At 40.9% G+C, this 14,211-nt stretch overlaps 1 protein-coding gene across 1 annotated transcript in view; it reads right to left on the reverse strand.

Annotated features, from left to right (window-relative positions):
- Nucleotides 1–7,846: 7,846 nt before the first annotated feature.
- LOC111332101 (uncharacterized) overlaps nt 7,847–14,211 on the reverse strand; it is a 6,778-nt gene continuing 413 nt past the window's right edge. The window contains exons 1-4 of the mRNA XM_022937369.2: nt 13,653–14,211; nt 11,067–11,117; nt 10,144–10,317; nt 7,847–8,456 (exon numbers count right to left, since the gene is read on the reverse strand). The exon at nt 13,653–14,211 is cut by the window's right edge and continues 413 nt beyond it. Of these exons, the coding sequence (XP_022793104.1) occupies nt 8,316–8,456; nt 10,144–10,317; nt 11,067–11,117; nt 13,653–14,211 (925 nt within the window). The 3' untranslated portion in view covers nt 7,847–8,315. The remainder of the gene's footprint in view (nt 8,457–10,143; nt 10,318–11,066; nt 11,118–13,652) is intronic.

Here is a 14,211-nt window from a genome sequence, read left to right on the forward strand (position 1 = left end):
AATGGGTACAGAGGCTCAGTGTAAAGTGAGCTCAGAGGACCAGAGAAACGATGGGCACAGCGGACCAGTGAGTACAGAGGACCAGAGGAACAGTAGGAACATTGGAACAGTGGGTACAAAGGACCAGAGGAAAAGTGGGTAAAGAGGACCAGGGGAAGAGTGAGCACAGAGAACCAGAGGAAAAGTGGGTACAGAGAACCAGTGGGACAGTAGGTACAGAAGACCAGAGGAACAGTAGGCACAGAGGACCAGTGGAAAAGTGGGAAAAGAGAACCAATGGAACAGTGGGTACAGAAAACCAGTGGGACAGTGGGTACAGAAAACCAGTGGGACAGTAGGTACAGAAGACCAGAGGAACAGTGGGCACAGAGGACCAGAGGAACAGTGGGTATAGAGGACCAGTGAAACAGTGGGTACAAAGGACCAGAGGAACAGTGGGCACAGAAGACCAGGGGAACAGTGGGCACAGAGGACTAGTGGAACAGTGGGCACAGTGGGCTCTGAGGACCAGAGGAACAGTGGGTATAGAGGACCAGTGGAACAGTGGGTACAAAGGACCAGAGGAACAGTGCGCACAGAGGACCAGGGGAACAGTGGGCACAGAGGACTAGTGGAACAGTGGGGACAGTGGGCTCTGAGGACCAGTGGAACAGTGGGTACAAAGGACCAGGGGAACAGTGGGTACAGAGGACCAGTGGGAACAGAGGATCAGAGGAACTGTGGGTACCGAGGACCAATGGGTACAGAGGACCAGAGAAGCAGTGGGAACAGAGGAACAGTGGGCACAGAGAAACAGAGAAACAGTGGGAATAGAGGAACAGAGGAACAGTGGGAATAGAGGAACAGAGGAACAGTGGGAATAGAGGAACAGAGGAACAGTGGGAACAGAGGAACAGTGGGAATAGAGGAACAGTGGGAACAGAGGAACAGTGGGAATAGAGGAACAGTGGGAACAGAGGAACAGTGGGAACAGTGGGAACAGAGGAACAGTGGGAACAGAGGAACAGTGGGAACAGACGAATAGAGGACTAGTGGGTACAGAGGACCAGAAGAACAGTGGGAACAGAAGACCAGAGGAAAAGTGAGTACAGAGGACAAAAGGAACAGTGGGTACAGAAGACCAGAGGAAAAGTGAGTACAGAGGACCAGAGGAAGTTTGGGTGCAAAGGAATGGGAGAACAGTACAGTGGGGAGCATGGGAAGAATGGATCGGAAAGAAGCCCCGATTATTAAGTTGCGAACATTGATATATTAAGTTATTTGCCATGTTGTGGTTTAAGTTTTATTTTGTGAGCACAATAAATTGTAAGAGCTATTCTCAGGTTAAATAAATTTTAATGAATTTTTATCCATTCATGTTTGAGTACATTATAGTCCCATATAAAAATTTAATTAAAGAATAGTAGCCAGAATAACTACTTTCAAAAACTTCTTCTCAAGTTTCATGAAAAAATTATCCAGAACGATAAACGGATAGACGACATTTTGAAGAGCTGGTCAATGTCCCGGGAGCTGTGGCATGGAACATTATATGCATTACATAGTCATTTTGGACTTTCGCTTGCATTCCAAAGCTAAGTATTCAATGTCATTTCGTTGTTGAACGAACAAACCAGTCTTCAGTGGAAATTTTTGGAGAAAAAGTTTCCTCTTCGAAGGTGGACTTGAACAATGTTATGTCTGTTTTGTTCCAGTATTCAGAGGCCATAGATGTTCCTTCGAATTCCCAAAGCCTCATTTTACTTGCAGTTCAAAACTCTGATACACATACCCCTGCAAGACGATTAACAAGCGAAACTTATTCGCATGGATAAGCCACTGGGCCTGTTAAAACCGGAGACTTTGAGTAACCTTAGTTTATTGACAGTTACTGTGTGGTATGTGGTTGGAGTTCTTGTAATTGCAGTCTTCACAGATATCGAAATTAATGAATCAAGGTTTGACTTCCGCTGTAATGTGAAATCAAACGACCAAGCTGACAAGGAATTCATCCGTGGATGGTGTTTCGATGAGTACAGCAAGAAATACAATAAATTAATTTCTCCGTGTATGGCTTCGTCCTCGTTAACTTCATACTCATCGCAATCATTCCTGTTGTTTACTCACAGTGTGTGAAATCGACAGTAAATGGGCTCGAAAAGCCCAAAGCAGATGTCGAACGGCGGGGTCTTCTTCAAGACCCACAGAGAAATCAAAACGCCTTTTCCACAGCTATTGTTGTCAACTTGCCGTTGGATTTGCGTTCGCGATCCTTTTCATCCTAATCCAAACTCAAGTTGTTCTCTCTGGTACTTTCCCCTCGAACTTTCCTTGTACTCTTACGGAAGGAGGAACGAATTCCACAGCTTTATTATCATCAAACCTCACACAGACAAGAAATGATATTTACGACTGTCATAATGCACGAGCAATTAAGAAAACCTTCAGGACTCGCGCCGTATTTAGTTGCTAATGGGTTTTTGGCCTTTCTCATGTTTGTTGAAATTGTCTAGATTTTTTTACGGACATGGAACGAGAAACACTTTATGCAAGACCGTCAATTTTATTCTGCTTATTTAAGTTCTAGCCGCCGATATGCACTTCGTGCGGTCTTGAAGAGCTTGAAGGACAATATCATCGCAGAAACGGATCAACCCGAGGATTTGAAAGAACTTAATCCACCTAACACGGGTGAAGGCCAAAGTCCCAGGAATCTAAGTATCGATCAAATTTTTGTAAATCTGCTAATATACGAAGGGCGAGAAAAATACGAGTTCCCTAAAGATAGAAGGGAACAACTCAAAGTATTCCCAATACCAAAGGAGGTTCAGTGGCCTGACCGTGAAGTATCCGCGGTGAGAAAATGGCATTGATGGTCAACACAAGAATATTCTTGTTGTTGGTCGTCCAGGCATTGTAAAACAGTGTTTTCCACTAAGCTGCTTCGAGCATCGGCGTTAAATGAGTTCAAGTACGTGAACTTTGGCGTAGCCTTCCTTCTAAAATTCAGGCACTACAAAGCGGTAACGAACCTTAATCTTCGCGAGCTATTGACTCTCTCAGGAACAGTACATAATTTGAATGATGACGTGTGGAACTACATTATCCCAAACCCATCCGAAGTTCTAAGGATTTTTGATGGAGTTAACGAATTTTTTGCGGGGTCAAAGATCGCCGAAGATGACGCAGGATACAGAGACAATGAGGAAGACAACATGCCTCTCCACGTTCTTGACCGCAAAATAGCGTCAGGTAAACTTCTCTCCGGTGCAACAATTATAACGACGTCGCGACCAACTGCGGTGTCATGCGTTAAATGCCTGACTTTCGGTAGAACATTTGAAATTCTTGGCTTTACGTCAGAAGAGGTTGATGACTATGTAGAGAAAGACTCCTTTTGTGAATTGTCAACTGACTGAGTTTTACCTTTGTGGTATCACTGACTTGATGTTACTTTCTTCAGCGCTCCGATGTGACGCACCTAAACCTGCCAACTGTAAACTTACTAATTCGTCTCCTGCTATCAATCGGAATTCTTCTAAGAATTGTTATGGAAAGCAACACTTGATTGGTGCACTGCAAGATATTAACTGCAAAGTCGATGTAGTGGAAATTGGTTCTTTTAAAATAGGAGATGAAGAAGCAGAATGGCTGAGTCATGCTCTTAAAAGTGCGCATTGTAAACTCACTAAGTTGAGCCTTCCAATGAACAATTTAGGTGACACTGGAGTACAACACTTGAGCAATGCACTACAAGATGTCAACTGTAAACACCTTGAGTTAAACCTCCGTTTTAATCGTGTAAGTAACAGAGGAGCAGCACACCTCAGAGATGCACTAAAACATGAAAACTGTAAACTCATTAAGTTGAACCTCCGACCTAATAACATTGATGACAAAAAAGTAGCACACCTGAGAGCTGCAATATCACGTGAAAACTGGAGATCCAGTAAGTTGGACCGCCGATACAATAACATTGATGACAATCAGATTTAAAACTAAAACCAAACGTGACTTGGTCGCCCGGGTTTTCCCGCGCCTCAGGCAGTTTTCTTGTTTTTCTTTTGAGTTCTGATTGGTTCTTTGTAATTCTTTCTATTGCTGTGATCGGCGAGTTTTTTGTGATTACTTCGGCTCTCTCTCCGTGGGACACTTAATAAAAATGCACCTTAGTAGTTCATCTAAACAAGTACGTATCGCAGTTACCTTTAATTCAAGTTATTCGAGTAAATAAAGACTTAAATGATAGTTGTTTGTTCTAAAACTTTGCTGACTTCGTGGATAAAATCTTACTGCATGTCTTTAAACTAAGAAAATGATCGAATCTTGTGCGATATGATTTAGAGATTCTTCTAGCATGCATTGTACTTTTTAAAATAAGTCCTTTTGGATTACATTAGACAGTTTTGTAATCAGATCATTCGAAATCATTTTCCATGGTAGCGCGTGTCAACAAGATAATGTGTAAAGTCAATGGTTTAATTTAAAAACCGCGACGTGGAAAACTACAGTTCTGACTGTATTACACTGCTCTTTTCCTTATTTGGTTAGAGGTTACAGTGTCTCACAAAAAAGAAAGAAGTAATAGGCAATTGTCTTTTCTTCGGCTCAAGAAATGAGACTGCTGGTCAGCGTACTTCATTCTTTGACCTTTGCCTTAAATAGGGAAAGTTTGGCTTCGTTTTAGATCGCTAAACAAGGACTTTAAATTTTCTGAAAAAGTCCACAAAGCGAGAGGTTTAACAGAACCTTTTGAGGAGAAATTCTTTGAAAATTTCCCGGCTGCCGTACCTGAGAGAGAAGCATAATTTTACATGCTGATTAGTACTTATTCGACTTATGTGTTGTTCTTTATTTTTTGTCCCTGCTTTTTCTTTTGCTTTTACTAATGAAAAAGTTATGGCGTCAAGGTGCATTTAAAACTTCTTTTCATTATAAGCATTAAGATTAATGATGACGATGACGATAATGATGATAACAATACTGAAGAAATAACAATGATAGTAATAATCAGGGGCGTAGCCAGGATTTTTCAAAGGGGGGATCACAGAGGCTACTCACCATTTACACCGCTGCTCTCCCGCGTGTATCAGCGGGCTCAGTCGTATCATCGCGGCATGAAGGCTCATATCAATGGCCTTTACGGCCAAGATATTGTCATGGCGTTTTCACCACCTGAATGTTGTTGGTTGTTTGCTCTAAAGAAGACCGACCAAGGGGGGTTCACGGGCACCCCAGGACCTCCCCCCTGGCTACGCCCTTGGTAATAATGGCAATAGTGATGATAATCAGTGCGAGTTTGAGTTAAAGTTGAATTAGATAAAAAGGAAATTATAGAAAATGAGGAAAAAAAACTTAAAATCTGTCTTCTTTGATGCAGTAAGCCTATGTTGTCAATATTACAATGCACTTAAAGATGTAAATTGTAAACTCACTGAGTTGAGCTTTGGTCAGATAACGACACGATGATAGGAGACAAAGAGGTAGAACACCTGAGCTGTGCTCTTCAAGATGTCAATTGTAAACTAGCTGTGTTGGACCTTCAAGGTGGACTTCAATTGCGGGCCAAGGCAGGAGTCCACCTAAGTAACGCACTTAAACATGCCAATTGTAAACTTACCAAGTTTTCTTTTGCAGGTAACTCTATGGGCCATGATGGAGTGGCACACCTGAGCTTTGCACTTCAAGATGCTAACTGTAAACTCACTGCGATGAACCTTGCTTATAATGATTTAGGAGACATGGGAACACAACGGCTGAGCGATGTTCTTACAAATGAGATGAACATCGAGAGTAATGAAATTGGTGACAGTGGAGCAGGACACCTGAGCGAGGCACTTAAACATACAAATTATAAACTGATTAAGTTGAACCTCGCATGCAATCACATCGGTGGCAGCGGAGTAGCACACCTAGGAGATGTTCTTCAACGTGGAAATTGTAAACTCACGAAAGTGAATTTCCAAGGTAATTACAATGTTAGTCACTGGGGAAGAAAACGCCTGTTCGAAGCATGTAAAGAACGTAATGATTTGCACCTTTAGAAAGCGATAACAATTTTGGACACAATGCAGCAGAACATTGAACTGATTCACTCTAAGATAAAAATTGAAAACTCGCTAAGTTAATCTTCATCACCTGGATCTGACCGGAAAGATACATAAGTAATAGAGCAGCACTACACCAAGGCCAAGCAACAAAATATGTTTGTTGCAAATTGCCCAAGTTAAATCTGGCGGTGTGACGACGATAGTATTGTAGACTAAGTCATGATGGCCCAAAATGATGTTTTCATGATTTTTAGTAGTCTGAACTAGTGGATCCATCGCTTCATGCATTGAAGGGCAAGTAAAACCACCAGGTACGCTGGCTATGAATAAGCAGTTGCAACGTGTATTACAGGGTTACTCAGTTCGGTTTTGCTTTACATCGCGGTGTGATTGGTCAAGTGTTGCTTTTTTCTCCTTTGAGTTCTCATTGGATAATTTCATTTCCCCTGATTGGCTGTTGCAATAACTTTGGTTTTGCTTCCACGACACTCAATCGAGATGTGCAGAAGTAGTTCCCCTTAACAAAGGTGTACTTTTTCTTACTTTTGATTCAAGTTTTCACAGAAACAAGAACTAAAGATTCTTGAAATGTCGAAAAGTTGTTTTTTTAAAAAACTTGGCTGACTTTGAAGGTAACATTTTATAAAATACCATGATTGAACCTCGCGCGCTTCTTATATTTCATTTTCTTTCAGAGCCACTCTATAAATCCAAAGAATCAAATTCGAAATTCACAATATCTCGAGCTGCCTTTTTTTTCCATCACAATTCGAGTCAACAATGCTCAGTGTAGTACAATGTTAAAAAAAATTATTTGAACCGCGCGGCAGAGAAAAATAAAGGTCTGATTGTTTTAAACTTCTTTACTTTCTTAACTAATTTTTATATTTTGGGGTCAGCAATAGTTTCAGCCTCTTATCCATGCTCTTTTAAAATTAACAAAAAAAAAAATTGGAATTTTGCAATGTCGTGACTTCCATAGGGAGGCTCTTCTTCCACTGTATGCAGTAATTTGTCAACATTGTGAGTTAAAGGTAATCAAATTCCACCATCCCGAAGATCCTTTAGGCAACCGCTCGTTCTCCAAAGAATCAGTGTGCAGGCTACAGTTGGCTTCCTTTCAATTTCTTGGCAGCCCTCTGTAAAATAATAATCAACTGGTATACGTCCCATCAGTTGCAATGTTAAAAAAATTCTTATCTATTTGGAATGTCTGTTTTATGCTTTGTCTGAACACGTACTGGAGAGCCCCACTGGAAAGTGGATATTAAAGTACTGTTTTTATCACTAATGATATCAGTATTATCAATGGAGAGATTTAGCACCGCGTTTACAAAACGGAAAACGTCAGCTTTCCCTTTCACGTAAAATAGCGTGAACCTCGCTGCTTTAACTTGCATGAGCTCACGTCATGGTGGATTTGAAGGCGCCCTTTATGACGTCATGGTGGATTTGAAGGCGCCCTTTATGACGTTCAAGGAATAGTAAATAGTGATCTTTTTCTGGAAATTAACTTCTACTCTATGAGAGAAAAGGTGAAGAAAATCCTATGTACACGGCAAACGCGAAACAGGTTACTTTCACGTAGAAACGGCAAAGCGCAACCGGCAAACGTAAAAAAAAACTGGCGGGAAAAACAAGGTCATGTGGTCACTCTGGCCGTTTATGCATATGTTTCACTTAAACGCGGTGCTAAATCTCTTTATTATCTTAGATTAAAACGGACAGCTAACGGGCTCTTGGAACGAGGTTATAAACGAGCAAGGGACTCGGAAGGAGATGATGTGATCGAAGAGAAAGGGGCCCTCCCCTGCAAATCAAACTGTAAGATTTTATTACTTCTCAAAGGTTTACCATAATTTGCTTTGCTGATCTCCTATCATTTTCACATTCAACAATAAGAACAAGACCTGGATTCTCTTTAATGTGGTGCGGTTTCACTTGTCAACTTCATCGTGCTCGATCGGTCTTTGACATTCCTACCCGGTCCTCGACTAGTTTACAATAGGCGGAATACGTTCATCTTTTCCCCTTCCTTTACACGATGTTTCGATTTTCACAAGTTAATCTTCTAAAGATTAAACAGTGATTTAGCCTGCAGTTGACAATGATATCCTGGCGGCAGTCCTGACGAGATACCCTTATATTTCCCATCAACGGGTTAACACTGATTACGTAAGAAACGCGAGAAGTACTCCGTATCAACGATGCGTTTTAAACACTAAGGGATGAATTGAAATAGCCCCCTGAACAATAATTTAATAGACTACAGCGCTGTAACATTTTTTATAGACAAGTGTAAGCATTTGTCTTTGCCATCTCCTCAGGAAAATAGAACGCCGGACGGCGCACTTCAGACTTTGATCTTTGCTTTTTAGGGGTCGATTTAACCTCATCTGGTACGACCAAGGAATTAACTGGCTTTGTCTGAAAAGAAAAGAAGGTCAGCGGTCATTACATCTGTACATCTGTATTTATTTGAAATCAGAATACGTCGCCTGCAAAGAACCTGTAAAAAGTTGTGTACTATGTACACCATTGGAAATAAAGGACCTCGCCTAGAGAAGAACTTGGGAGCAATTCGTTTTTCAATTTCTTCCCGGATTTGTAACTCGAAAGTGCTAAACGCATCATCTTCCTCTACTTAAAAGAGATGACCAGGTATGATCATCTCCTCTCAAGATTGTTCTTCAGAAATTCAAATGAATAAAGGGGGTCAGTTTCTAAAGAAACTGTAGTGCTGCATCGGTGGGGCGGGGAGGGGGTATAGCAAGGAACTTGATTTATCAACTGAGTTTATGATTTAAACTGGCCACAGTAAAGAGTTCCTAAAGCTGACGTTCGAGCGTTAGCCCTTTGTCAGAGTGAATGACGAAGGGCTAGCGCTCAAAACGCCAACTTGAGCAACTCATTTTGGTAGCCATTTCACGTTATCAACTCAGTTGACAAAACCAGATTATCTTATAGTACCCTCCAATGACGTAGCGCAACAGTTTCTTTGGAACGTACCTCCTCTCAGAAATGCATGTGATTTTGTTTGGCAAACACAGTCTGAAAAACCTGCCAACATTTTTTTGTTCCTAGTCCTTTTATGCGGACAGGACACAAAACTATGCCCTATAATAGGGCCAATTTGTTAAGTCTTTCTGCGACATTCACAAGGAGAATTGAGCTCAAAATTGAGAGCTTTTAATGTTGATGATCATCTTCTTAATTCTGATGAACCTCATGTTTGATTTGGCAGTAATACCATACAGAGGCATTAGATGCTAATCGCCCTTAGAGTTTTTAGGGTTAAGGACGTGCAGCTACATACATACATCTTATTAGACGTTTTGTTGTGTAGTATCGCTGAGTATTTTTACGAGTTGTGCCGTATTTTGACGAGCCCTTAGGGCGAGTCAAAATACAAATAACGAGTAAAAATACTCAGCGATACTACACAACAAAACGTCTAATAAGTTATTTATTATCCAACACGCCAAACTGTTATTTCAGTGCGGGCGAATTTCGCGGATATTTATTTACGGGGAGTGCGTGACAGAAGTTTGCGAAGCGGAACGGAATTGGCGCGTTGTTATGTTGCTGTTTCTATTATCTTCATTAAATAAAGAGATTTTCTGGTCGTCAAGCTGTTTTTCTTCGTTCGATTCATCTAATGAACTTGGATCTATATTTGCCAGCCATTCTGACTCTTCGTCGTCGGAAATATGATTAAAATGGTCCGCCATTTGTTTGTTTTTTTTTTCGTACCTACAATCCAATTCTTTGCTTGCGCGATGCGAGAAAACCTGTTTAACCGGTACTCTACAATAGACGAGTACAAATACCGCGTGATATTTGTACTCGTCTAGGTGTAGTTGGATAATAGTAAGAGATATACTGATCCACCCTCTTAGGACTGAGAAAATACTGTAAAAATTCATTAGCCAAGGTCTTGGTTAAGGAATGAAAGTTTTATGAATAAGGATTCATGAACATAGAAATTTGTCTAATTACCCAATCAGGAAGCAGAGTTATTAAAAGCTTCCTGATTCGGTGTGACATTATCGTGAATGTTACCTTAGCTACAGCACCATGCTTGAGTTATGATTTATACCTTCAGCTTACTTACCACGTGATCCTGAAGATGCTGTATGATGTCATTCCTGTTATTCAGCTCAACTTGTAAATTGCTCTTTTCACACAACAGTGTGTCACGTTCCAACTGCACTGCGTCACGCTCACATCGCAAGCGGTCACATTCGCGCCTCAAACAGTCACGCTCCTGTCGCAAACTCTCCATTTCCTGAGATTGTAGGAGAATGTTGAGAGGAGTTAGCAAACTGGAAGGCAGTCACTAAGCATATGATCTTCTTATTCAAATCTCATCAAAGTGGCCGCTTTTAGAAGTAACTGGGACGAAATTTTTAGTGAGCACGCACAACTCGAGTGTTGCCGCGAACTGTAGCAAACCACGCAAAATCAAAACTTTTAATCCAAACTTCTTCACTAATGCTTCGAGAAAACTCGCATTAAACTTTAAAATGCTTAATGCAACATTAAGACCAAAAATTAAGAAAAAACTCAACGATGTACAGACAGGTTTTAACTCGGTGGCCTCGTAGCACCGTTTGAAGATGCCGCCATTGCGCATGCACGAAAACTTAGATGTCCCTCATGGGAACCCAGGAGACGGCCGCGCGTCGACCAGCCGCAACATCAAGAGTGTGTTCAATTTTGAGGATTTTCGGTCTGAGTAAGTGCTCTTAATCCAAACCCTACTTTGCTTTATTTTCCAGACAGTTTATTTCAGACTACCTTCTGTACTTTACGGCACAACACACTGCAAAGATATTTTTTATCAGCCATGCTTTAGAAAGGAACTTGAAGGGTTTGTTATGAAAAAGAAGCAGTTTTTACTTGGCGTTTTCTGCAAAAGTATTCTGCAGACATTCATCTCGCCAGAGCTTGTATCTGGATACTCGAACACGGAGTCGCCTGTTAAAAACCAATGCAAAAATGTGTACTCATATAGCATATTTCAAACATTCCTACCTTCTTTAAAGTCTGGTAATCCTCTTCTGAAACTGTAACTTTCTCTGCATTCTAACCCCGAAGAAAAAGGCATCTATCAGCCATTACATAAAATAAAAATTGTAAGAAAAATCTAAGAATCAGAATTCTAGGGCCCAATGTCGGCTTCTAGGGTCCCCCTCACCGAAAGATAAAGTTTGCGGAAATACAATAGTCCTAGACGTACCAACGAAATCAATACAACAATTTAAAATTGAAGGTCGACATTGGTCCTAAATAGGCCACTCTGTAGCTGTGTACTTTGTTGCCAAGCCTTTGATTTGGAGTGAGGCTGCAGGTGACCTTGTTGTGATAGAGACCTGTATCTAGTTAGCATGACAACAAAGTAATTTACATTTGAAAAGTACCAACGTTTGTACAATAACAAGGTCATCCATAACTTTACTCCTGCTCAAAGTAAAGGCTTGGCAAAAAAGAACGCAACTGGAAAATGGACTATTGCTTGTTACTACGTTACAATGCTCTGTGATTGGTTTGGAAAACTCGCGGCAGCCTCATTTCCAGAACTAAAACCGATGACCGTTTGTTATCATGTGCGTTGTATAGGGTTACTTTAAGTTCTCGTTAGTTCTTTGTGATGGCAAGCTTTGCCATGGTTTTGGTTTGACGACACGCAATCTGAAAGTACTCTACTGCAATGGCAAACAGCTCTCTATAGGTGAGGTAACCAAGGGGCGCTGCTGCAGAACTTAGCTTTACAGTTGTGCTTAAAGGATGCTTTAGAATTATTTTCATACTTTTAAAGCGAAGTCACCGATCATTGTCAATGATATATCATTTTAGCATTTTAAATCTTAATACAGAAGACGGTAACAAATTTTGTTAGCTCATTGGACTCTCAAAAGAGATGGTTTCCAATACGGCCATAGCTTATAGGAATTACTGTTTACGTGGAATTTCTTTGGTATCTGTTAATTCCTCTGAGAGAGAGACTGTCACGAAGACAGATCTTCCAAAATAATCAGCCAAAAACTCCACTGTCGGGGCTGGGACTCACATTACCCAATCGTGTAATCTTAGCTTTCACCACAGAAGTATGTAAATGTGTCCAGAAATACACTCCCTATATTATCGTCAAACTGAAGCATTGTTAGTTGAGTTAACCTTCACTCGCGAACCTGTGAAGACCTTGTAATCCCAGTTGTGTTTATTAAAGCGCGTAAAATCCATCTCAAGACTTCTCTTGGATACTTTCTCCTGCGGCCAGAGAATTCCAGGAAACAAACAGTCGTTAGCGCGATAGATAACTTGCCCAAATAATATCCTCAAAATGAGACTCTAACTAAAAAACACTGCCAATCGCAAACGTTAGAGTCTTCTACGTTATTCATTGCAGACTTAGGGATTAGCGCGCGTCGAGCTAGTTCGTCACACGTCACACCACGGTTCGATCTTCTCCTTGCTCAACAGAGGCTCTTTTAGACACTGTTAAAGAAAAGCATCTCGCCTATTGGCTCGGAAAGATTTCCAATCTGGATATATTTATTTTTAGGGTGCATATGATAATACTCACATTTCATGTTTAAAAATCCGGCATCACGAAGAAAACAAAACCAACGCCATAAAGTACTCCAACGTTATCAACTGGCCTAAAGCCAGTTAGTTTTGGCGAAACGTACGGTTAGTACCGAAGGAGGGAAGAAGTTACTCACCATGGTGACTAAGCACGTTTCTACGTGAGGAAGTAAATTTTCTGTAGCTCATCAGGCAAAGTGTGTAAATAAATTGATTAGCATAACAATGTGCGCGGGCTTAAAAGTGACCTAGACAAAAACAAAGTAAACTTGATTGCTTACCAAAAGATGTAACGTGCTTGAACAAGAAAACTTCCTGTTCAGGCCATAAAAGTTCTCGAGACTTAGGTAAAGTTTAAGGAAAATTTTGAGATATTTCATTCCTATGTTGACAAGTCTTAAAATGCTTACACTCTTTTCTTCAATAGAGTCAAATCGTACGAAGCCTTGAATCCTATTACCGAAAATTCTTAATCTCATTCTTTTCTGTTAGTTGGAATTATATTCCATTGGCTCAGCAGAAGAACAAATGAATGAAAAATGATTAAATAAACACCAGGCCCCAGTTGTTCAGAGGGCGGATAACGGTATCCAACGGATAAATCGCTATCCAGCGGATAAGTGTTACCAAAACGTACTGTGCTATCCACTGAATACAGATTTATCCAGTGCATAGCGTTATCTATCCTTTGAACAACCGGGGCCAGAACTTAAACTGATCCATGACTTTTAAGTTTCATTCAGTGTTACCTTGGAAACAGTTTAAGTAAAATTACTTGGTGCGTGGAATGAATCAGCGAAACGTAACATGGTTTGCTGTGTTGAGGCTAGAAGTAAAAAATCAACTTGTTTTATTGAATAGGGTCACTCCTTAATGACGGTTGAACACTCTCCGGCACTGACTTAAAGAAGATTCTGAGTACAAATTCCGTAAGAAAGAAAGTTAAAATGGCAAATTCAATCAAATCGTACTACTTATCGCCTTAAAACCAACAGCCTAAAGTACAATACTGCCTTTTAAAGGTTTATTTACCTGGTCTTGATTCTCCCCACAACTTTTTCTTCCAGATCGCCTCATGCAATCATTTCTACTGTCTGGAACTTGAAGGTGTGAGTGAGAGAAACTTGCTTGAAGATTTTTCATTTCCCCTCTTTCTTCCTCGCTGTGTTCTGACCCAGTGAAAGATCGAGATCGTAAGCGGTATTCGATGAAACTTTTCACTGGCGGCGTTGAGATTACCAAGCCGTCGGGACTGGCAGAAAGCTTTGATTGACTTGAGATCGGAGACAGCACCAAAATATGCGGCTCAGATGCACTTCGTCCATGGACTTCGGGTCTTTTAAGGTTCGTCATCGATCGGGTGTTTTCAGGTGGAGCATGACTCTCTTCCGTAACAGAAGAGTCATTTGAAGTTGGTTCTCTCGCTTTGCGAAATCTTTCCCTTGCATTATGCAATCTTTGATACTGTTGATCTGTTACGCTAGAAATCCGTTGTCGGCTTTCGCTGGAATCCTCGCTCGATCGCCAGGAATTAGATCTAGAAGAGGACCGAGAAGAATCTACTTCGAAAAACCCACCACTGCCATTGCTA

Source organism: Stylophora pistillata, chromosome 14 (assembly GCF_964205215.1).
Source record: "Stylophora pistillata chromosome 14, jaStyPist1.2, whole genome shotgun sequence".
NCBI lineage: Eukaryota > Metazoa > Cnidaria > Anthozoa > Scleractinia > Pocilloporidae > Stylophora > Stylophora pistillata.